The sequence below is a fragment of the Rana temporaria genome, chromosome 12 (genome assembly GCF_905171775.1).
Source record: "Rana temporaria chromosome 12, aRanTem1.1, whole genome shotgun sequence".
Classification (NCBI taxonomy): Eukaryota; Metazoa; Chordata; class Amphibia; order Anura; family Ranidae; genus Rana; species Rana temporaria.
Window position 1 is genome coordinate 1,517,887 of NC_053500.1, and position 26,527 is coordinate 1,544,413.

The window sequence follows — 26,527 nt, forward strand, 5'->3', positions numbered from 1 at the left end:
GAAGCCCCGCCGCTGCCTGGTAATACCGGAATCGGCATAGAATAGGCTTGTAGGCCTTCAGAGGTTAATAACCTCCGCGTCGTACCTGTGAGATCTGTGTTTGCACTGTCGCTCCATCTCGGACTCCACCACCCGCTGCCACGTTGGTGGTACGTGTCCTTCCATTGGCAGTTGGCATATAATGGTTGCGCCGTCTATGCCCTCCACTGAATATTCTGACATGGTCTTGCAGTTCCTTCTAGATAAGGTTCCGGCCCGACTGCTGAGATAGAAGAAAGAAGGAAAGAGCTGTAACACTGAGATGTTACATAACATAAAGTGGACGGAGCTGAGACCAGAGAGCGGCCATTTTGAACTCCTCTACTGCTGAACACTTAAATTTTTTTCAAAGAATTTTGTTTTTTTGAGGGTCACCTGCTGGATACGGCAGGGAGAGGCCTCTACACATTACCTACAGACAAGAGATTTGTGACTTACCCTGTGCTTTCCACATGTAGCAGGGACAGGTCCACACCCTTGGCGTTCGCACGGTTCCTCACATAGGAGCAGTAGTCATTGGACCCGGCACACAGGCAGTGCACCCTGCGAGCAGCCTCCGCCTCGATCTCTTCCTTGGTCTTCAGCATGGTGTGGTGGTGGATGTAGTGGTGATGGATGTGTTTGGTGGTCTGCTTGGTGACGAAGCTCTTGGCCAGTAGGGGACAGGGTGCGGAAAGTGCTGCGGTTGGTAGCGAAGGCCGTAGGAGGCGAGAACGGTCAGGAGAACGGGACCTTCCTATGCCTGGGGACTGGCAGCCCGGCGTCTTGAGGACTCGGGATAAGTGGTCGTCTAGGATGGCTTGAGGGTCTTCCTCGCAGGGGGCAGAAGATGCCAGAGCCGGAGGCTGGTGGGACGGGACAGAGGCGTCCTGGGTGGGCTGGAAGCAGTTGGGAGATTCACATTCTTCTTGTTCTTCTTCCTGTCAAGAGGACAAAACTTGAATCCTCAACAAGCAGAAAAACCAACAAGTTCAAAAGCGTTGGCAAAGAGCGGGAAGCCACAGGAAGCCATGGTTTCACGGAAAGTGGTCAGCTGTGGTTAGTGATTGGCTGTAATGGGTTACTAAAACGTGCACATTACTCAGTAAAACCAACAACAACATTTTATACACTGACTGCTCCAAAATACGGCAAACCAAAACCAACCGACTCATATTCCTGCCGGTACTTCCTTTCTGACCTATAGTGGAAAACAGAGATGGAAGGAACCGGACTGCTACGGGTGACGCTTTCCATATATCTTTGTTAAAAAAAAACAATACACAATACCACCAAGTATATATCACATCACAGTGATGGTGGTCAGGTCTTTAGAAGACGCTGCCGTACGCCTATGACTGTGGAATCAGTATTGAAGTGGGGGGTCGGGTATTGGAAGACAGCGACAGGTCAGGTCTTTAGAAGACATTGCCGTAGGACCATGACCATGGAGTCACTATGGAAGGGGGGGGGGGGGGTTGGGTATTGGAAGACTGAGACAGGACAGGTCTTTAGAAGACACTGCCGTAGGACCATGACCATTGAGTCACTATGGAAGGGGGGGGGGGGGGTTGGGTATTGGAAGACTGCGACAGGACAGGTCTTTAGAAGACACTGCCATAGGACCATGACCGTGGAGTCACTATGGAAGGGGGATGGGTATTGGAAGACTGCGACAGGTCAGGTCTTTAGAAGACACTGCCGTAGGACCATGACCATGGAGTCACTACGGAAGGGGGATGGGTATTGGAAGACTGCGACAGGTCAGGTCTTTAGAAGACACTGCCGTAGGACCATGACTGTGGAGTCACTATTGAAGGGGGGGGGGTCGGGTGTTGGATAACTGCAACAGGTCAGGTCTTTAGAAGACACTGCCGTAGGACCATGACCATGGAGTCACTATGGAAGGGGGGGTCGGGTGTTGGAAGACGGCGACAGGTCAGGTCTTTAGAAGACACTGCCGTAGGACCATGACCGTGGAGTCACTATGGAAGGGGGGGTTGGGTGTTGGAAGACGGCGACAGGTCAGGTCTTTAGAAGACATTGCCGTAGGACCATGACCATGGAGTCACTATGGAAGGGAGGGTCGGGAATTGGAAGACTGCGAAAGTTCAGGTCTTTAGAAGACACTGCCGTAGGACCATGACCATGGAGTCACTATGGAGGGGGGAGGTCAGGTGTTGGAAGACTGGGGCAGGTCGGGTCTTTAGAAGACATTGCCGTAGGACCATGACCATGGAGTTACTATGGAAGGGGGGGTTGGGTATTGGAAGACTGCGACAGGTCAGGTGTTTAGTAGACTCTGCTGTAGGACCATGAGCATGGAGTCACTTTGGAAGGGGGGGGTTGGGTATTGGAAGACTGCGACAGGTCAGGTCTTTAGAAGACACTGCCGTAGGACCATGACCATGGAGTCACTATTGAAGTGGGGGTTGGGTATTGGAAGACTGGGGCAGGTCGGGTCTTTAGAAGACACTGCCGTAGGACCATGACCATGGAGTCACTATTGAAGTGGGGGTTGGGTATTGGAAGACGGCGACAGGTCAGGTCTTTAGAAGACACTGCCGTATGACCATGACCATGGAGTCACTATTGAAGTGGGGGTTGGGTATTGGAAGACTGGGGCAGGTCGGGTCTTTAGAAGACACTGCCGTAGGACCATGACCATGGAGTCACTATTGAAGTGGGGGTTGGGTATTGGAAGACTGGGGCAGGTCAGGTCTTTAGAAGACACTGCCGTAGGACCATGACCATGGAGTCACTATTGAAGTGGGGGTTGGGTATTGGAAGACTGGGGCAGGTCGGGTCTTTAGAAGACACTGCCGTAGGACCATGACCATGGAGTCACTATTGAAGTGGGGGTTGGGTATTGGAAGACGGCGACAGGTCAGGTCTTTAGAAGACACTGCCGTATGACCATGGAGTCACTATTGAAGTGGGGGTTGGGTATTGGAAGACTGCGACAGAGGCGATACCGATCACCGCTATTGATATTTGGAGACACACAGAGGGAAGACGTATTGACGAGGAGTGTGAAAAATCCCGGCACTGATTAATACAAAGGGAAGACAGGTGGGACACGGGGAGCGGGGTGGCGGGACAGATGCCTCCTACCTCTTTGATCTTCTGCAGCCGTTCCTCCAGCGTGTTCATGGTTTCTTGTTCCTGTCTAACCTTCTCCAGCCGGGCGATGAGTTCCGCCGCGAAGATGGCCGGCTCGATGGGGGTCATCTCTCTGGGCGGCCGGTGCGTCCTCTACAGAGAGCGGGGGGGAGAAGGAGGAGAGGAGTCAGACATGCTTTAGCCGGAGCTGCATCGGTTGGGCTGCGTCTCGGAGAGCGAGAGAGAAGAGCGTTGCGGCTGTGCGACTGCTCGGGATATTTATGAGGTAGCGCAGTGGCTTCACGGAGAGGCATACTGCCCAGCAGCCTTCGCCTACGGCACTAGCAGTTGGTTACACTGTGAGGAACCCCGCTTGCTCCCTCTGTACTACAACCAGCCTATCAGGAGCTGCTCTGTAGTTGCAAATCTTCAAAGACACTTGTCAGACATCAAATAAAATCCGGGAGAGGGGAGGGGACGGCGGAGAGAGAAGAGAGGTGGAGGAGACAGGCGGGGAGGCGAGTGAGCGGAGAGAGCCGGAGAAAGCAAGGTGGTCAGAGAGAGAGAGACAGCTGGAATCAGAGGAGACTGCAGAGAGCGCCGTACAAAGAGACATACGATCAAGGGACGACAGAGGAGCGCAATGACAGGTGACAGGGACGAGGGAGGGGAGAGAGAGGGAGGAATGAGGAGGAGACGGGGAATAACGGGGGGCTGGAAGAAGAGAGCGGAGAGAGGGGATGGAGGCAGAGAGACAGAAGAAAGAGAGAGGCATGGAAAGAGGAGAGAGAGATGGAAAAGGGAGAGAGTGGTGGGTGGGGGAAGATGGAAAAGGGAGAGAGAGATGAAAAAGGGATAGATAGATGGGAGAGAGAGAGAGAGAGAGAGAGAGAGAGAGATGGAAAAGGGAAAGAGAGAGATAGAGAAATGGAAAAGGGAGAGAGAGATGAAAAAGGGAGATAGATAGATGAGAGAGAGAGAGAGAGAGAGAGAGAGAGAGAGAGAGAGATGGAAAAGGGAGAGAGTGGCGAGGGAGATAGATGGAAAGGGGCGAGAGAGAGAGAGAGAGAGAGATAGAGAAGAGAGAGAAGTGGAAAAGGGAGAGAGTGTAGGGGAAGAGAGACGGAAAAGGGAGAGAGAGAGACACAGGAGAGAGAGAGCGAGAGATGGAAAATGGAGAGAGAGATGGGAGAGACAGGAGAGAGAGATGGAAAAGGGAGATAGATAGATGGGAAACAGAGATAAATGGAAAAGGGAGAGAGTGGTGGGGGAGAGAGAGACATGAGAGAGAGAGAGAGAGAGAGAGAGAGAGAGAGAGAGAAAAAAAGAGAGAGAATGGAAAAGGGAGAGAGTGGTGGGGGAGAGAGAGACATGAGAGAGAGAGAGAGAGAAAAAAAGAGAGCGAATGGAAAAGGGAGAGAGTGGTGGGAGAGACAGGAGCGAGAGAGAGAGGCAGGAGAGACAGAGAAATGGAAAAGGGAGAGAGTGGTGGGGGAGAGAGAGAGAGACATGAGAGAGAGAGAAATGGAAAAGAGAGAGAGAGAGAGAGGAGAGAGAGAGAGAGAGAGAGAGAGAGAGGCAGGAGAGACAGAGAAATGGAAAAGGGAGAGAGTGGCAAGAAAGATAGATGGAGATGGGAGAGAGACAGGAGAAGAGAGAGAGAAATGGAAAAGGGAGAGAGAGAGAGGGGGAAAGAGAGAGAAATGGAAAAGGGAGAGAGAGAGAGGGGGAAAGAGAGAGAAATGGAAAAGGGAGAGAGAGAGAGGGGGAAAGAGAGAGAAATGGAAAAGGGAGAGAGAGAGAGGGGGAAAGAGAGAGAAATGGAAAAGGGGGAGAGAGAGAGGGGGAAAGAGAGAGAAATGGAAAAGGGAGAGAGAGAGAGGGGGAAAGAGAGAGAAATGGAAAAGGGAGAGAGAGAGAGGGGGAAAGAGAGAGAAATGGAAAAGGGGGAGAGAGAGAGGGGGAAAGAGAGAGAAATGGAAAAGGGAGAGAGAGAGAGGGGGAAAGAGAGAGAAATGGAAAAGGGGGAGAGAGAGAGGGGGAAAGAGAGAGAAATGGAAAAGGGGGAGAGAGAGAGAGAGAGGGAAAGAGAGAGAAATGGAAAAGGGAGAGAGGTGGGAGAGCGAGTTGGAAAAGGAGAGGGAGAAATATAAAAGGGAAAGAGTGGTAAAAGAGAGAGACAGGAGAGATATAAATAGAAAAGAGAGAGAGAGAGATGGAAAAGGGAGAGAGACAGGATAGACAGAGAGAGGACAACACAGTTACATAGTTAGTCAGGTTGAAAAAAGACACAAGTCCATCCAGTCCAACCATAAGAAATACAATAATAATAATATCATACAATCCCATACACCCAACTCCATACCCACAGTTGGTCCAGAGGAAGGCAAAAAAAAAAACAGCAGAGCATGAGATCCAATTTGCTACAGCAGGGGAAAAAATTCCTTCCTGATCCCCCGAGAGGCAATCGGATTTTCCCCGGATCACCTTTACCTACAAATCTTAGTACTCAGTTATATTCTGTACATTTAGGAAAGAATCCAGACCTTTCTTAACCACCTAAGGACCGCCTAACGCCGATATACGTCGGCAGAATGGCACGGCTGGGCACAATCACGTACCTGGTCCGAAGCTCCGTGACCGCGGGACTCGCGGACCAGATCGCCGCTGGAGTCCCGCGATCGGTCCCTGGAGCTGAAGAACGAGGAGAGCTGTGTGTAAACACACCTTCCCCGCTCTTCACTGTGGCGCCCACATTGATCGTGTGTTCCCTTTTATAGGGAAGACACAATCGATGACGTCACACCTACAGCCACACCCCCTACAGTTAGAAACACACATAACCCCATCAGCGCCCCCTAGTGGTTAACTCCCAAACTGCAATTGTCATTTTCACAGTAATCAGTGCATTTTTATAGCATTTTTTTGCTGTGAAAATGACAATGGTCCCAAAAATGTGTCAAAAGTGTCCGATGTGTCCGCCATAATGTCGCAGTCACGAAAAAAATCGCTGATCGCCGCCATTAGTAGTAAAAAAAATTTTTTTTTATGAAAATGCAATAAAACTCTCTCCTATTTTGTAAACGCTATATATTTTGCGCAAACAAATCGATAAACGCTTATTGTGATTTTTTTTACCAAAAATAGGTAGAAGAATACGTATCGGCCTAAACTGAGGAAAAAAAATGTTTTTTATATATTTTTGGGGGATATTTATTATAGAAAAAAGAAAAAAATATTGAATTTGTTTTAAAATTGTCGCTTTATTTTTGTTTATAGCGCAAAAAATAAAAACCGCAGAGATGATCAAATACCACCAAAAGAAATCTCTATTTGTGGGGAAAAAAGGACGCCAATTTTGTTTGGGAGCCACGTCGCACGACCGCACAATTGTCAGTTAAAGCGACGCAGTGCCGAATCGCAAAAAAGTGCTCTGAGCCACTTCGCACGACTGCGCAATTGTCAGTTAAAGCGACGCAGTGTCGAATTGCAAAAAGGGGCCCGGTCCTTTACCTGCATTTTGGTTCGGGGGTTAAGTGGTTAAAGCAATCTACTGATCTGACCTGATCCACCTCTGGAGGGAGTCTGTTCCACATTTTCACGGCTCTTACTGTGAAGAAACCTTTCCGTATTTGGAGGTGAAATCTCTTTTCCTCTTGATGTAAAGAGCGCCCCCTTGTCCTCAGTGATGACCGTAAAGTGAATAACTCAACACCAAGTTCACTGTATGGACCTCTTATATATTTGTACATGGAGATCATACCCCCCCCCCCTTATATATTTATATATGGAAATCATACCCCCCTCCTTATATATTTGTACATGGAGATCATATCCCCCCTTATATATTTATACATGGTGATCATACCCCCCCTGATTCTCCTCTTCTCAGGAGAGAATAAATTCAGTTCCTCTAATCTTTCCTCATAGCTGAGCTCCTCCATTCCTCTTATCAGTTTGGTTGCCGCTTCCCCCCATCCCCCCACCACCTGACCGCGCCGTTCACACGCCACCATTGTGAGAAAACACCAACCAGTACACCTCCAATGGGTGGCCTCCATCCACACATCACCATGACAACCAAGACACGCCCCTCCCAGGGTGTCCTCACCCCACCGACACAAGCCCCTCCCAGGGTGTCCCCACCCCACCGACACACCGAGCTAACCTGAAAACATGGTGGGCGGGACGCGTGTACCACAGAGAACCACCAGGAGGCGGCGACGCTCCCAGGGGAGACAAGGAGGCCAAAGTCAGCAACCTCCCTTGGGAAATGCTGGCTGCCTGGCTGTCACTTCATGTATTGAGATCAGGAGCTCCGGCTTCTTGTTCCGGGGGGGCAGCCAGGAAAGCAGCATTTCCATGAAGGGGTCAGCGGGGCCACACACACCGTATTCTTCAACACTTTTCCAATCAACTAAAAAAACGTATTGATCCAAAAATATCATCTATGAGTTATCAATGCAATATTGGGGGTACAAATGATCGGATCCATAATGATGATCGATCGACTGAACCCACTGATGAAATGACCCAATCAGTGTGATTGGAGGAGAGCAGATTGTACGACACGATCGTTGGGCGCAGAGTGCGCTGAACTGTTTATGACCCTCAAATCGTATTCCCCCCACACAGTAAAATTGATCGATAAGAAGATCGGATATAAAATCAATCTAATAAAACCATCATTTCTTTTATCTGATTGGTTCTCACAGAACATCGCTTTTTATTTTTTCATCGATCGACAACAAAATTCTGCCATGACTGAAAAGTGACGGAATGGGGGGGGGGGTCTTTATACTGAGTGGCGCTCATTGATTGATTATCGATCACATTGATAGGTGTGAGGTCACGTGACAGCGGCGACACTTACTGGGAAGTGAGGTAGAGCCACCTGGCCGTTGGCCTTCGCACTGCGGTGCATCTCCCGCTGCAGCTGCTTCTTGGTGCCCGATCGATACGGCGGAATCCCGTCCCTGCAAAAACAGACGCAACATCAGAGCGCCAATCCCACGAAGGAGGAGGAGCCTGCAACATTGTAACATTTATGTCCATTGTAACCGCAAACATTGTAACTCTCTGTCCCCTCCCCCTCCCCAGGGCCGAGATCTCTTCATACAAATCACTGATTGATGATGTATTGATTGATTGGTATGGATGATGTATTGATTCTTCTACAATCCCTCCAGCAGGGGGCAAACTTCTCCTTTACACATAAACAGATACTTCAAGAGTCTGTCCCCTTCCCATTGCAGGATCTAAATGTATACAGTGTGATAGATTGTTATTGATTATGTATTGATCACCTACAGTGTGGTAGATTGATTGTTATTGATGATATACAGTGTGGTATATTGATTGTTATTGGTGATGTATTGATTTCATACAGTGTGGTATATTGATTATTATTGATGATATACAATGTGGTATATTGATTGTTATTGGTGATGTATTGATTTCATACAGTGTGGTATATTGATTATTATTGATGATATACAATGTGGTATATTGATTGTTATTGGTGATGTATTGATTTCATACAGTGTGGTATATTGATTATTATTGATGATATACAATGTGGTATATTGATTGTTATTGGTGATGTATTGATGATATACAACATGGTATATTGATTATTATTGATGATATACAATGTGGTATATTGATTGTTATTGGTGATGTATTGATTTTTCTACAATCTCTCCAGCAGGGGGCAAACTTCTCCTTTACATATAACAGATAACTCAAGAGTCTGTCCCCTTTCCTAGTGCAGGATATATACAAAACTAGGACAGGATTGGGTGGGACTTTGCATGTACCTTGTGGGGATAAATGAATGAACAGATCAATCAATTGGGTATTATTATCTCACACCCCCTCCTCACACCCCCTCCTCATACACCTTCCTCACACCCCCTCCTCATACCTCTTCCTCACACCCCCTCCTCATACCCCTCCCTCACACCCCCTCCCTCACACCCCCTCCTCATACCCCCTCCTCACACCCCCTCCTCACACCCCCTCCTCATACACCTTCCTCACACCCCCTCCTCATACCTCTTCCTCACACCCCCTCCTCATACACCTTCCTCACACCCCCTCCTCACACCCCCTCCTCATACCCCTCCCTCACACCCCCTCCTCACACCCCCTCCTCATACCCCCTCCTCACACCCCCTCCTCATACACCTTCCTCACACCCCCTCCTCATACCTCTTCCTCACACCCCCTCCTCATACCCCTCCCTCACACCCCCTCCTCACACCCCCTCCTCACACCCCCTCCTCATACCCCTCCCTCACACCCCCTCCTCACTCCCCTTCCTCATACACCTTCCTCACACCCCCTCCTCACTCCCCCTCCTCATACCCCTCCCTCACACCCCCTCCTCATACCCCTCCCTCACACCCCCTCCTCACACCCCCTCCTCATACCCCTCCCTCACACCCCCTCCTCACACCCCCTCCTCATACACCTCCCTCACACCCCCTCCTCATACCTCTTCCTCACACCCCCCTCCTCATACCCCTCCCTCACACCCCCTCCTCACCCCCCCTCCTCACTCCCTGCCTAACATAGTGCAGGATATAGAAGTACACAGTGTAGTATATTGATTATTATTGGTGATATGCAGTGTGGTGTATTAATTATTATGGATGATGTATTGATTGATTGTTATGGATGATGTATTGATTGATTGTTATGGATGATGTATTGATTCTTTTACAATCCCTCCAGCAGGGGGAAAAACGTCTCCTTTACATATAAAAGATACTTCAAGAGTCTGCGCAGATGTATCACAAGAGAGATGGGCACTAATTGTAGAGCTGATGAGGTCTTCTCATTAAAAGGGGCCTGTGGGGGGTAAACAAAGGGACCACTATTGCCGTAGTGATTGGTTGAGCTGGACGGCAGGGCCCCGGAACCTGAAGACCCTCATCAATGGCGGCGCCCCTCAGAGGTTCACTTTAAATATCACTCAGAATCATGTTGTTTTATATACTCGCCAACTGACCTTGGGGTAAAGGCTGCTCAACCTGTGGCCCTCCAGCTGTTGCGGAACTACAAGTCCCATGAGGCACTGCAAGGCTGGCAGTTACAAGCATGACCCATAAAGGCAGAGGCATGATGGGACTTGTAGTTCCGCAACAGCTGGAGGGCCGCAGGTTGAGCTCCCACACGTGTAGGGCAAACCTCGGCACCCCAGATGGTTTTGAACTACATTTCCCATGATGCTCTTGCACTCTGCATTGTAGTGGAGCATCATGGGAAATGTAGTTCAAAACCATCTGGGGTGCCAAGGTTCCCCATCATCACTGCCCCAGGGGGTCCTGAGGAGGAGGGGCTTCCTCATCGCCACACCAATCACACCAGAGCTTCCCTTCTTATTTACAGACTGCCGATTGGCTGTCCAAGTTTGATGCCAACTTCGCAGGTATATAATACCCAATATATATCAAGTTGTATAGCGCTGTATACACTGTTGGCGCTGTATAAATCCTAAATAATAATAATACAGTAAATCCTCGGATTGCGAGCGTAATTCGTTCCAGAAACGTGCTTGTATACCAAAGCATTTTATTACAGAGTAGAAAAGAGAAGAGAGGCGCCTCTAAGTGTAGCAATAAGTTGCTAAATGTTGTCCCTTCAGTGGGGTAGATTCAGGTAGCTATTACCGCGGTGTATCTCCAGATACGCCGCCGTAATTTGAAAACTTGCGCCGGCGTATCGTTACACCGATTCACAAAGGCAGATACGCAAAAAAAATAGGCTTCCTCCGCCGACGTAACTTGAATGCGGCAGCGTAGAATTGTGTGCAATATTACGTTGGCCGCTAGGGGCGCTTCTGTTGTTTTTGGCGTAGAATATGCGAATTACCTAGATACGCCGATTCACAAACGTACGTGCGCCCGGCGGTAGTTTTTTACGTTGTTTACGTTAGGCTTTTTCTGCGTATGGTTGCTCCTGTTATTAGGAGGCGCAGCCAATGTCAAGTATGGACGTCGTTCCCGCTTCGAAATTTGATTTTTTTTTACGTCGTTTGCGTAAGTCGTTCGCGAATAGGGCTGGACGTAATTTACGTTCACGTCGAAACCAATACGTTGTTTGCGCCGTACTTGGAAGCAATGCACACTGGGATATGTACAGGGATGGCGCATGCGCCGTTCGTAAATAACGTCAATCACGTCAGGTCATCACATATTACCATAAAACACGCCCCCCCTTCCCCATTTGAATTAGGCGCGCTTACGCCGGCCCCATTTACGCTACGCCGCCGCGACTTACGGAGCAAGTGCTTTGTGAATACTGCACTTGCTCCTGTAAGTTACGGCGGCGTAGCGTAAATACGATACGCTGCGCCGCCGTAACAAGAAGTGCAGGTACGTGAATCTACCCCATTGCTACACTTAGAGGCTCCTCTCTTCTCTTTTATACTCAGTTGTGACATGACGCTGCTCTTATATCAAGACATCGCTTGTATATCAAGACATCGCTTGTATATCAAGACATCGCTTGTATATCAAGACATCGCTTGTATATCAAGACAACGCTTGTATATCAAGACATCGCTTTTATATCAAGGCAAAATTTTATTAAAACATTTTGCTTGTCCTGCAAAACGCTCTCAAACCAAGTTACTCTCAAACCAAGGTTTTACTGTATAGGAAGAGAGGAAACGTCATTGAGGAATGCCCAGCTTCACCAGCAGAGGGCGCCCTGGTAACACTTTTCATGGTTTATAGAAGGTTCCCACCACCCCCGTGTACAGAGGGAACGGTAACGAGGGTCTCCCGCCTGGCAGAGAGGTCCGAAACCATCTGAGTGTGTGCGGTCCGATCTTCCAACCGCCGGGGGAACTAAAAGTCTCAGCAAGCTCCACTTTCCCTGACCGCTGGGCGTTTTAGTTCCCCCCCCGGCTGCTGTAAAAGAAAATGGGTAAAGTGTTAATATTGGCGGATTGGGGTGACGTTCCCGCGGGGACAAGATGTTCCCCTTACGGCTGGGGGGGGGGGGGGTTGGGGGGCCGCACACCCGTCCGAGGCCCAAAAAATCTATAGTTGCGCCGCGGCGGCGTTTGGAAGGAGGATTGGGTTTGCCGATGTATTGAGAGCCGCCTGCGTTTGGCAAGGGCTGGATCCCGGCGCTGTGATCTCACGCACATCAAACGGCTGGTTTGTAAGATAAGGTGATGTTTGAAGTTCAATGCGCTCCGTTCCCTTGGCGTCCAGCGCTCGCCTGTAAATAAAGGAAGAGCGAGGGGGGGAGGGGGGGCCCGAATAAAAACAGAATTATCCCAATAATTAGGAAAAGATTCGGCGGGGGATGGAGAACGTCAAGCACTGTGACGAGGGGTGGTGGAGGCCCGGACTGGACACCGGGCAGAGGTGGCTCGGATCGATGGGGGGGGGTCACACGCTTATCTTGGGGGGGGCTTCATATTTGAAACCGCTTTGTAGTTTGGCCCCCTGACGGTTCAATCAGCCATTGTCCGCAGCAGACGGTCGCTTCAAACGCCGAACGGCGGGGGGGGATCGTGTGAGTGGGGGGATGGGGGGGGGGGGTGAGACTCACTTCACCTACCATCTCAACCGGCCCGCAGACCTCAGAGGAAATATGAGACTGTCAGAGGACCAACAGAGGCTTATTACCTACAGCAAGGATTTCCATAGCTCTGCCGGCTCTTGAAGTATCCTTAAAGTGACACACACAGGACAGTCCCACCCGGTGGGCCCACTTACACGCTGCTGTCGGTCATGGACATGGAGTCGTCTGTCATGGCGTCGCTGGACACTTCGCTCTCATTGGTGCTGGCGGCCGGGGCGAAGACGAATCCGGAGGCGACGTGGTACGGGTTGACGGGGTCGCTTCTCTTGTACGCCCTGCGGGACACAACAGAGATGAGGTCACTGAACGTCGCCCCCCAACTTTATCCCCTTCATTATCCACACACGGGCCTCACCTACCGACTGACATGTATATCCCCGGGGTACATCTCCGACACCCCCATATCTGATCTACGTACACCCCCGACACCCCAATATCTGATCTATGTACACCCCCGACACCCCCATATCTGATCTACGTACACCCCCATATCTGATCTGCGTACACCCCCGACACCCCCATATCTGATCTACGGACACCCCCATATCTGATCTACAGACACCCCCATATCTGATCTACGTACACCCCCGACACCCCCATATCTGATCTACGTACACCCCCATATCTGATCTGCGTACACCCCCGACACCCCCATATCTGATCTACGGACACCCCCATATCTGATCTACGGACACCCCCATATCTGATCTACGTACACCCCCATATGTGATCTAAGTACACCCCCGACACCCCCATATCTGATCTATGTACACCCCTGACACCCCCATATCTGATCTACGGACACCCCCATATCTGATCTATGGACACCCCCATATCTGATCTAGGTACACCCCCGACACCCCCATATCTGATGTACGTACACCCCCATATCTGATCTATGTACACCCCCATATCTGATCTACATACACCCCCATATCTGATCTACGTACACCCCCGACACCCCCATATCTGATCTACGTACACCCCCATATCTGATCTACGTACACCCCCGACACCCCCATATCTGATCTACGTACACCCCCCGACACCCCCATATCTGATCTACGTACACCCCCGACACCCCCATATCTGATCTACGTACACCCCCGACACCCCCATATCTGATCTACGTACACCCCCGACACCCCCATATCTGATCTACGTACACCCCCGACACCCCCCCATATCTGATCTACGTACACCCCCGACACCCCCATATCTGATCTACGTACACCCCCATATCTGATCTACGTACACCCCCGACACCCCCATATCTGATCTACGTACACCCCCGACACCCCCATATGTGATCTACGGACACCCCCATATCTGATCTACGGACACCCCCGACACCCCATATCTGATCTACATACACCCCCCCCATATCTGATCTATGTACGGCGCCGTGGAGTATGGTGGTGCTAGAGCAATACCACAAATAAAAGACCACAGAAGAATGAAGACACCCATCATTTATCTCTTACCCAACATGACGCCAAGCTGGCCGTAACCCAATATTGTCTGCCAGCCGGATACAGTACTGACTGGAGGGCTGGGGGGGGGGGGGGTGATTATGGGGACTCCCCATGTAGAGGTTATATCGCCCCCTCCAAGCCTTGGACATTGGCCTGCTAGGGGTGCTGAGATCTCCTTACAAGGGCTGACAATCCCGTCATCATAAATACAGGGTCCCTGGCCTCTGCTAATGTGTGACCTGGACTCCATGTCAGGGGCTGTCCAACCTCCCACCACCTATCCCAACCCCCAACCAAGGGTCCCAACCAAAGGTCCTCCACCAACCAAGGGTCCTCCACCAACCAAGGGTCCTCCACTAACCAAGGGTTCCCCACCAACCAAGAGTCCTCCACCAACCAAGGGTTCCCCACCAACCAAGGGTCCTCCACCAACCAAGGGTCCCCCATCAACCAAGAGTCCTCCACTAACCAAAAGTCCTCCACCAACCAAGGGTCCTCCACTAACCAAGAGTCCTCCACCAACCAAAGGTCCTCCACCAACCAAGGGTCCTCCACCAACCAAGGGTCCTCCACCAACCAAGGGTCCTCCACCAACCAAGGGTCCTTCACCAACCAAGGGTCCTCCACCAACCAAGGGTCCTCCACCAACCAAGGGTCCTTCACCAACCAAGGGTCCTCCGGTTCTGATGGAATTGAAGAGGATTTCTCACTCCAGAGAACCTCAGAGCTCTTATTGATGGTATTTTAGGCCATTATAATGGAGACAACGGGGAGAACTCTGAAATTCTACCAGTAAAGCTCCTCACATGACACGACTCCCGACACCACTCAGCCCTCGGCCTCTGTGGTACCCATCACAACGCTCCATGGACGGTCATGTCTGCCGGGTCTCTAGCTAATAATAATGTGAAATAAGACGATTATTATGTCACCGGAGAGAGGAGACCCCGAAAAAGTCTCTTCAGAAGTTTCATCTTCCAGGTGAGCTGCAGACGCCGGGACTCAGACTCCGGCTCGGGGACTCGGTGGTGAGCCTTGTGACATCACAGCACCGGGGTTCTGGATGCAGATCCCATCACTTCTCTATTTCCAATCAAGTCTGAAGGGTTTTCCCATGTTTGTGGGTTTCCTCCACGGACTCTAATGCCCCGTACACACGGTCAGAATTTCCGACAGAAAAAGTCAGATGTGAGCCTTTGGTTGGAAATCCCGACCGTGTTTATGCTCAATCGGACTTTTTTCTGTCGGAAATTCCGACAGCAATAGATTGAGAGCTGGTTCCCAATTATTCCGTCTGGCCGTTTTCCCGTTGGAAATTCCGAGCGTGTGTACGGGGCGCAAGACTTGGGAGAGTCACATCCAACCAGGCTGGCCCCAGTGTGTGGTCCTTACCGACGTTGGGGGACATTCGAGTGTAAAGTTTGTTTATTGAAAATCTTACAAACATAATAAAAACATATTTACACACATTATATATATAAACAAAAATAGCCAGAAAAAAGCAAACAATATCATAATGTTCCTCCACAAAGCCCCAATCTCCACCTAAACACCCCCTCAGGAACGATCACACATCGATCCCACGCATGCCACCGTGAAAGGACAGAAAGAAAAGCCGCACACCCCGAGACTGACAGACAGCAGCTACAGGGACCTGACATTCCTCCACGCCTTTGACCAGGCCCCCGGCCGCCACCTATCCTTCTCAACACCCCCGATTCCTCCCAACCTCACCCAGAATGTTGTGCACCACCACCTTGACAGGAAGGACTTTTTTCCGAATTGGAAACCTGACACTGTGCGTTCCACGTGAAGTAACGGACTACTAAGCTAACTAGCAAAAGTGTCCCAAAATCAAAATCCTGATGAGTCTGAAAGGCCCCGTAGGACCACTCCGCATAACTCAAGCAGGAAAGGAAAGGGATAGCCAGAGGTATACTTTGGGTAGCGTTTGACCCTCACAGTGACTGCTCCACCTCCACCAGGGCCATTGGATCTCATATTAGCGTGGGAATTCACATCTGTACACCATAGCCAGAGCTCGACCCACCCGCTTAAAGATTACTATATTTTAGGGGCATTGAAGCAAGAAGTGGTCCGTTGTCTCCTCCACCCCGCCACACTCCACTCTTGGACAACCACGGGTCTCCACAGAGCGATGCTTCAAGTTGACCCTCGCATAGAGTCCGCCATGGAATGAGAGCAAGGCCAAATCTCGAAATCGTTCATAACAGGGCCTGGGCAATCCCATAAGGCCAGCGGCTCGCTAAAGGCAGATTCAACAATCCATCACTCAAGGGCCTTCCTAGGAAGAGACCTAATCTGCTCCGCCGTCACTCGCCACTGCTACTCCTCTGGTATGGAGACCGATGTGGCCGGCTCAGTGATCTCTGTACAGCGCCGCGGTATATGTCAGAGCTATATAATTGTATAATAATAATAGTGTCTTACTGTGTGGGGGGGGGTGGCATTAGAGTGTAAGCTCCTCTGGTACAGAGACTGATGTGACTGTGAGGGGGAGGGGGACATTAGAGTGTAAGCTCCTCTGTACAGAGACTGATGTGATGTGGGGGGGAGGGGACATTAGAGTGTAAGCTCCTCTGTACAGAGACTGATGTGATGTGTGGGGGAGGGGACATTAGAGTGTAAGCTCCTCTGTACAGAGACTGATGTGATGTGTGGGGGAGGGGACATTAGAGTGTAAGCTCCTCTGTACAGAGACTGATGTGACTGTGGGGGGAGGGGACATTAGAGTGTAAGCTCCTCTGTACAGAGACTGATGTGACTGTGGGGGGGGGGAGGACATTAGAGTGTAAGCTCCTCTGTACAGAGACTGATGTGACTGTGGGGGGAGGGGACAGTAGAGTGTAAGCTCCTCTGTACAGAGACTGATGGGAATTATTATGGATAATATGGTAACGCTCCTGTTAGAACTAAACGCTTGATCTTCCTGAATGAACTCTGGTTGGAGTCCCAAGCCAAGCCGGTAAAGCTCTTCGGCGGGGCCCCCGTAGGCTACAGCTGGGATCCCGGGGGCCCTTCCCCTGAGCTGTGCACATCTGATGATATAAAGTGGGACTTTCATCTCAGAAGCCTCTTGTGCTGCCATAATAGAATGGTGCCGGATAGAAGCACAGACTGCATCCATTATATGACTCCGGATCAGAGGGGATCTTCTTCCAAGTCATCCCACTTCAAAGCCAAGACATTCCTTCCAATTAACCTCCGGCTTTCATGCCTTAACCCTTCCACCACCACAGGAGACACCTCCACAGCATGACCACGCCAACCTCCATGGCACAAGTCAGGTGACCGGGAAATGGTGGAGTTCCTGTGTGCAACTATTTCTACAAACTGAGCTAGTGGTGGAATAATCTGCAGAATATATCACTATGGATCTGTCAGGAGGGGGGGGGGACGGAGCGATGTTCTGCAGAAAATATCAATATGGATCTGTCAGGAGGGGGAGGGGACGGAGCGATGTTCTGCGGATCTCTAGAGAGGTCAGCGATGGAATAATCTGCAGAAAATATCACTATGGATCTGTCAGGAGGGGGATGGGATGGAGCGATGTTCTGCAGAATATATCAGTATGGATCTGTCAGGAGGGGGATGGGACGGAGCGATGTTCTGCAGAAAATATCACTATGGATCTGTCAGGAGGGGGATGGGACGGAGCGATGTTCTGCAGAATATATCAATATGGATCTGTCAGGAGGGGGATGGGAAGGAGCAACGTTCTGCCGATCTGTAGAGAGGTCAGTGATGATGGAATAATCTGCAGAATATATCAATATGGATCTGTCAGGAGGGGGATGGGACGGAGCGATGTTCTGCAGAATATATAAATATGGATCTGTCAGGAGAAGGATGGGACGGAGCGATGTTCTGCAGAATATATCAATGTGGATCTGTCAGGAGGGGGATGGGACGGAGCGATGTTCTGCAGAATATATCAATGTGGATCTGTCAGGAGGGGGATGGGACGGAGCGATGTTCTGCAGAATATATCAATATGGATCTGTCAGGAGAGGGATGGGAGGGAGCGATGTTCTGCAGAATATATCAATATGGATCTGTCAGGAGAGGGATGGGAGGGAGCGATGTTCTGCAGAATATATCAATATGGATCTGTCAGGAGGGGGATGGGACGGAGCGATGTTCTGCGGATCTCTAGGTCAGTAAATACTATATCAGTATACAATACAATAGACAATTACTGACATGGCTGATGGCCGGGCCAAGCATACTATGTCCCATCATCACAACACGAAGAACATGTGGTTGGATCAATCATCACTCCTCCCACTGATGTACCGTGCCATGGCATCCCAACGTGGTCATTGGCGCTCTCACTGTTGGTGTAGGTGCAAGCGGAGTCAGCAGAGGGCGACGTCCTCCACCTAGTGAGCATCTCCTGAGGAGGGTCACCTGGGGTGAGCCGGGTACCAGCTGTGTGCCGCATTCATATGACCGAGGTCACCTCACTCCACACACATTCACCAATGGCTGCTGATCTCCATATATGTGCAACAATACAAGGTGAACCCCAGACTCTGCATACACCTCGGATCCCGGGATAGCTTTCAAGGAAAACCACAGACTCTGCATACACCTCGGATCCCGGGATAGCTTTCAAGGTGAACCCCAGACTCTGCACACACCTCGGATCCCGGGATAGCTTTCAAGGAAAACCCAAGACTCTGCATACACCTCGGATCCCGGGATAGCTTTCAATGAAAACCCCAGACTCTGCATACACCTCGGATCCCGGGATAGCTTTCAAGGAAAACCCAAGACTCTGCACACACCTCGGATCCCGGGATAGCTTTCAAGGAAAACCCCAGACTCTGCATACACCTCGGATCCCGGGATAGCTTTCAAGGAAAATCCCAGACTCTGCATACACCTCGGATCCCGGGATAGCTTTCAAGGTGAACCCCAGACTCTGCATACACCTCGGATCCCGGGATAGCTTTCAAGGAAAACCCCAGACTCTGCATACACCTCGGATCCCGGGATAGCTTTCAAGGAAAACCCAAGACTCTGCACACACCTCGGATCCCGGGATAGCTTTCAAGGAAAACCCCAGACTCTGCATACACCTCGGATCCCGGGATAGCTTTCAAGGAAAATCCCAGACTCTGCATACACCTCGGATCCCGGGATAGCTTTCAAGGTGAACCCCAGACTCTGCATACACCTCGGATCCCGGGATAGCTTTCAAGGAAAACCCAAGACTCTGCACACACCTCGGATCCCGGGATAGCTTTCAAGGAAAACCCCAGACTCTGCACACACCTCGGATCCCGGGATAGCTTTCAAGGTGAACCCCAGACTCTGCATACACCTCGGATCCCGGGATAGCTTTCAAGGAAAACCCAAGACTCTGCACACACCTCGGATCCCGGGATAGCTTTCAAGGAAAACCCCAGACTCTGCATACACCTCGGATCCCGGGATAGCTTTCAAGGAAAACCCCAGACTCTGCACACACCTTAGATCCAAGGATAGCCTTCAAGACAATCCATAAACAACGACGAAAGGTGCTACTACCTCAGATTAGCCTTCAAGACAAACTCAGGACTCGGCATAGACCTCAGATCCCGGGATAGCCTTCAAGACAAACCCAAGACTCAGCCTAGACCTCAAATTCCAGGATAGCCTTCAAGACAAACCCAAGACTCAGCCTAGACCTCAAATTCCAGGATAGCCTTCAAGGCAAACCCAAGACTCGGCATAGATCTCAGATTCCAGGATAGCCTTCAAGGCAAAGCTCTTAACAACTTTCTCTCAAAGTTTGGAAACAAAAAAATAAAAACCAAAACAATCAGAATATTTTGTTAATAAATATTGAGGTAATAAGTATGACGGTAGTTGGAAGTCCGTCAACAACAACTAAACCCATTTCTTTCCATAAGATATTCTATAAATGAAGGATGAAGATGACACTCAATGGATCTCCAGTCCTCCTCCGATCACCAAGATTGGGACAAGTACTGGAACTGTCACTTTCATTCAAAGCAGGAAGAACCAAGAGAAACCACAAAGTTCCGTCTTCCACCAACCGACAACATTTCTAGTAAATTGGTTCACGGAGGAGAACGTCAACCGGTTATGACCAAGGCCTAATAGGCTGAAACGCGTCAACTGTTCTCATTTGCGTTTGTTGACTGTGGCTTGTTAATAAATACGATTTTTTTAAGAGCAACAACCAGAGTGCCGATCATCTTTTCCTCATTACCAGCGACTGAGGATCGAGCCCCCGGGAGCTCTGCTTTCTATGAGGATCAAGCCCCCGGGAGCTCTGCTTTCTACGAGGATCGACCCCCCGGGAGCTCTGCTTTCTATGAGGATCGAGCCCCCAGGAGCTCTGCTTTCTATGAGGATGGAGCCCCCGGGAGCTCTGCTTTCTATGAGGATCGAGCCCCCGGGAGCTCTGCTTTCTACGAGGATCGACCCCCCGGGAGCTCTGCTTTCTATGAGGATCGAGCCCCCGGGAGCTCTGCTTTCTACGAGGATCGAGCCCCCGGGAGCTCTGCTTTCTACGAGGATCGAGCCCCCGGGAGCTCTGCTTTCTACGTGATGTACGGGGAGCAGCACTGACTTTTCTGTTTATATTCAGAACTTGCCATGACTCAATGAAGATACACAGGCTCCTTAGGATTGGGAACCCTTTACACACAGTGAAGGGGAGCAGACAGGGAAAGCGGGGGAGGGGGTCTTACCTATAGCAGTGGTCCACGGCCTCCTTGGCTCGGGAATTGGCAGTGGCCCTCAGAGATTTGCTGGACAGAGCCACCACAGAGGATGGGGAGCCCTTGTGTTTTAGGTCCACACAGTTGAGTTCTTCCTCCTCGTTTAACGTGGGCAGATACCCGCTAACCAGTTTTAGGCTCCCGGGTCCCATGTTGTTGAAGTGGCCCGTGTTCTCTCCTCCGGTCCTGACGTATTCGAGGTATATATCGGAGGTGAGGAACATGTGGTAAGCGTTGTCCTCCATCATGGACTGGACCTCCGCCTGAGCTTGGTCAAACATGGCGGAATCGATGTGCTGCTTCTTGACGGAGTCCCGGATGAAGACTTTGGTGGGGGGCTTCAGCTGCTTGGGCACCACGCCGCAGTTCTCAATGTAGCGTTTGTGGATGGCCTTGGCCACCCTCAGCGTTTTGGGGTCCTTGATGTCCATCTGTCGGAAACCATTGCAGGCAAACCAAAAGTCTAAAGTATCCACGCATTTTTCCCTTTCCAAAAAAGTCCGGAAAAGGTGAGCGCCGTCCTGATCACCCAGCAAGGAATGCAAGGACTTGTTCCACCGCGCCAGCGGAGAGTCCGGGGACGCGCTGCCTTCCGGCTCCCCCAAACCATCTTCATTTCTCCGGGGGGTATCAGAAAGCGGCGCGCACTTTGATCTTGGGAACTGGCATGGCGTCTGGCCTTCTTCTCCTGGCACTGGCGGGCGAGGGGCGTCTTCTCGAAAGCTGCTGGTCTCATCCGAGAGGCGAGTCCCCAGCAAGGCACTGCTCATGGCTCTCCGGCTGCTATTGTAGATGTGGAATTCCTCTGTAATCTCTTCTCTCTTTCTCTCAAGTCAGCGGGGGATCCTGCGAGCCTTCTTCCCTCTGTAAATGAAAAGAAAGTATTGATTTAATCAAAACCAGATCCGCCCAACATCAAAAGGAAAAGTAAACAGTCTTTTCAACTCCTCACTGCCACAGAGAGCCACAGACGTACACAATGCAAATCACACAGCGCCTTCAAAGGGCGCCATCCGAGAGGAGAGAGAGCCTTAACCCCCCTATGTCCAGAGCCCGGCCGAGAGGGAGCCAGACAGGACCATAGATAGAGAGATACACAGAGAGATAAATAGATACACAGATAGATAGATATATAGATACACAGATAGATAGATACACAGATAGATAGATACATACACAGAGAGATAGAGAGATACACAGATAGATAGATACACAGATAGATAGATAGATAGATAGATAGATAGATAGATAGATAGATAGATAGATAGATAGATAGATAGATAGACAGACAGACAGATAGACAGACAGATAGATAGACAGATAGATAGATACACAGATAGATACACAGATAGATACACAGATAGATAGATAGATAGAGATAGATAGATAGATAGATAGATAGATAGATACACAGATAGATAGGTAGATAGATAGATAGATAGATAGATAGAGATAGAGAGAGATACATAGATAGATAGATAGATAGATACACAGATAGATAGGTAGATAGATAGATACACAGATAGATAGATAGAGATAGAGAGAGATACATAGATAGATAGATAGATACACAGATAGATAGATAGATAGATAGATAGATAGATAGATAGATACACAGATAGATAGATAGAGATAGAGAGAGATACATAGATAGATAGATAGATACACAGATAGATAGATAGATAGATAGATAGATAGATAGATAGATAGATAGATAGATAGATAGATAGATAGAGATAGAGAGAGATACATAGATAGATAGATAGATAGATAGATAGATAGATAGATACACAGATAGATAGATAGATAGATAGATAGATACACAGATAGATAGAGATACATAGATAGATAGATAGATACACAGATAGATAGATAGATAGATAGATAGATAGATACATAGATAGATAGATAGATAGATAGATACACAGATAGATAGATAGAGATAGAGAGGGATACATAGATAGAGAGATATATAGATAGATAGAGAGAGATACATAGATACATAGATAGATAGATAGAGATAGAGAGAGATACATAGATAGAGAGATATATAGATAGATAGAGAGAGATACATAGATAGATAGATAGATAGATAGATAGATAGATAGATAGATAGATAGATAGATAGATACACAGATAGATAGATAGAGATAGAGAGGGATACATAGATAGAGAGATATATAGATAGATAGAGAGAGATACATAGATACATAGATAGATAGATAGAGATAGAGAGAGATACATAGATAGAGAGATATATAGATAGATAGAGAGAGATACATAGATAGATAGATAGATAGATAGATAGATAGATAGATAGATAGATAGATAGATAGATAGATACACAGATAGATAGAGAGAGATACATAGATAGATAGATAGATAGATAGATAGATAGATAGATAGATAGATAGATAAACTATAAAGCAATTCTATTGATGTTACCACTGGAAAATTACTTTTTTTTGGGGTTTTGGTTCCCAGGCCAGTGTAGGGTTGCCCGGTGTTGCCCTGTGTAGCAGGAAGGCTGGTGCAGGGTTTGGGGTACTGGATATGGATGGAGTGCATAGCGCAGGGTATGGGATGCCAGGTGGACAGCATAGGGGATGGACAGTGTGGATTGAGGGGTGTGTGGTATGTTGTAGGGTATGGATTGAGGGGTGCAGGGTATTTGATGTAGGCTTTAAATCTATGAGGGGGGAAAGTTGTTGGGCTAGAAAGGCATGGGGTGAGGGGTGCAGGGCAAAAAGTGTAAAAGGGCAGGGTACAGGTTGAGGGGTGCAGGGTATAGAATGTAGGGGTGCAGGGTACAGGTTGAGGGGTGCAAAGTATAGAATGTAAGGGTACAGGTTGAGGGGTGCAGGGTACGGGTTGAGGGCTGCAGGGTATAGAATGTAGGGGTGCAGGGCACAGGTTGAGGGGTGCAGGGTATAGAATGTAGGGGTGCAGGGTACAGGTTGAGGGGTGCAGAGAACAAGTTTTAGAGTTGCAGTGTATGGGGGTTTAGGACTGCTGGGTATTGATTGAGGGTTACAAGGTATGGGGTAAGGGATGCAGGGTATGGGGTGTAGGCTTAAAAGGTATGGGGTAAAGGGTGTTGGAGTGCAAGGTATGGGGTGATAGGGGCAGGATGTGGGATTGCAAAGTATGAGGTTTAGGCTTGCAGGGTATAGAGGGTAGGGGTGCAAGATATGGGTTGATGGTTGCAGGGTATAGAGGTGCAGAGAATGGGCTGAGGGATGCAGGGTATAGGGCATAAGGGTGCAGGGTGGAGGGGTGCAGGGTACAGGTGGAGGGGTGCAGGGTGGAGGGGTGCAGGGTATGGGTTGTGAGTTGCAGGCTATATGATGTAAGGGTGCAGGGTGGAGGGGTGGAGGGTACAGGTGGAGGGGTGGAGGGTACGGGTTGTGAGTTGCAGGCTATATGATGTAAGGGTGCAGGGTGGAGGGGTGGAGGGTACTGGTTGAGGGGTGCAGGGTCTGGCACTGACAATGTGCAGGTGAAAAGGATTTGAGAGCGCTCTCCTCCCCGGCGTGTTGCGTCGCCTCGTCTCTCATCTGTTTCCCATTCCCAGATTAATATCAGAGGAAACCCACCCAGCACATCAGCCAACCCTCCCTCCCCAGCTCTCGGCTCTCCATCCGCCTGTTTACCAGGGAGCCCGGCCACATCTGGGGGCACTCTGTGCACCGGACCGCGCTGCCACTTCATTGGAAATACGGCCCACGGAAATTCACAGACTGTCCCCGGCAGAGGAAGACTCCAACACCACAAACACCAAACCAACACAACACCAGAAACACCAAACCAACACAACACCAGAAACACCAAACCAACACAACACCAGAAACACCAAACCAACACAACACCAGAAACACCAAACCAACACAACACCAGAAACACCAAACCAACACAACACCAGAAACACCAAACCAACATAAAACCAGAAACACCAAACCAACACAACACCAGAAACACCAAACCAACACAACACCAGAAACACCAAACCAACACAACACCAGAAACACCAAACCAACACAACACCAGAAACACCAAACCAACACAACACCAGAAACACCAAACCAACACAACACCAGAAACACCAAACCAACACAACACCAGACCAACACAACACCAGAAACACCAAACCAACACAACACCAGAAACACCAAACCAACACAACACCAGAAACACCAAACCAACATAAAACCAGAAACACCAAACCAACACAACACCAGAAACACCAAACCAACACAACACCAGAAACACCAAACCAACATAAAACCAGAAACACCAAACCAACACAACACCAGAAACACCAAACCAACACAACACCAGAAACACCAAACCAACACAACACCAGAAACACCAAACCAACACAACACCAGAAACACCAAACCAACACAACACCAGAAACACCAAACCAACACAACACCACAAACACCAAACCAACACAACACCACAAACACCAAACCAACACAACACCACAAACACCAAACCAACACAACACCACAAACACCAAACCAACACAACACCAGACCAACACAACACCAGAAACACCAAACGACGACCTCATGTAGAAATATTGTCCCCGAATGTAGAGGAGGAATTCATCGCTCAGCGCAGACATGAGAAGGGAAATAAAACCGTCTTCATCCCAACTTCTATCCACATCAATCCTGACCAACCCAGGGCACGGAGGCCAGATTAGAGACCCCCATACACACCGCCAGGGGCCGGCTCAGAGACCCCCATACACAGAGCCAGGGGCCAATTCAGAGACCCCCATACACAAAGCTCAGAGACCCCCATATCCAGTGTCAGGGGCCCCTCTACTGTCAGATCCTGTGCCGTGGTTACCTGGTGGGATGAGCCCCCATTGCTGCCCTCCTCAGTGTAGAATGACCCCTGGCCAGGCATGCACAGCTTCTTAGAGATTAGAGGGAGGGGGGAGGAGGAGGAGGCTCAGGAAGGGGGGGGGTCTCTCACACACACATTGGTCACACTGTAGCCCACCTTGCTACATTGTATCACACAGCAGACACTTCAAAGAGCGGCCACATCAAAGGAGAGGCTTACCATGCCTGCAGGGGTGCCAGGGTGCCCGGAGATGGTGCTGTGCCCCCCAGGCTCCTCTCTCCTCTCTCAGCTCACAGCTCACAGCTCAGTGTTCAGCCACAGCAGCAGCTCAGAATGATGTGTAGAAAGCTGAGAATCCATCCAGCCCCCTCCTTCTCCTCCTCCCACCTCCCCCCCCCCAGCACCAATATAACTGTCACTCCGATACAACTCCACATCAAAGAGAGACTGTCACTACCGCTGCACCGCCTACACCCCCCCCCCACTGCATGACTCCCCCCCCCACACACCCCCCCCCCACTGCATGACTGCACCCCCCCCCACTGCACCCCCTACACCCCCCCCCACTGCACCCCCTACACCCCCCCCCCACTGCATGACTGCACCCCACCTCCCCCCCAGCACCAATATAACTGTCACTCCGATACAACTCCACATCAAAGAGAGACTGTCACTACCGCTGCACCGCCTACACCCCCCCCCCACTGC

At 49.8% G+C, this 26,527-nt stretch overlaps 1 protein-coding gene across 4 annotated transcripts in view; it reads right to left on the reverse strand.

Moving 5' to 3' along the window:
- Nucleotides 1-26,145, reverse strand: part of AXIN2 (axin 2) — a 47,180-nt gene extending 21,035 nt beyond the window's left edge. For 2 of the 4 annotated variants that reach the window (XM_040331519.1, XM_040331522.1), the window contains exons 1-7: nt 25,820-25,919; nt 20,930-21,823; nt 12,861-13,001; nt 7,994-8,096; nt 3,133-3,273; nt 478-959; nt 86-262 (exon numbers count right to left, since the gene is read on the reverse strand). In XM_040331519.1, coding sequence (XP_040187453.1) covers nt 86-262; nt 478-959; nt 3,133-3,273; nt 7,994-8,096; nt 12,861-13,001; nt 20,930-21,729 — 1,844 coding nt within the window. In that variant the 5' untranslated portion in view covers nt 21,730-21,823; nt 25,820-25,919. Of the gene's footprint in view, nt 1-85; nt 263-477; nt 960-3,132; nt 3,274-7,993; nt 8,097-12,860; nt 13,002-20,929; nt 21,824-25,819; nt 25,920-26,038 lie in introns of those variants that run through there. The other 2 variants (XM_040331520.1, XM_040331521.1) reach the window with 2 other exon arrangements.
- Between the last annotated feature and the right edge of the window lie 382 nt (nt 26,146-26,527).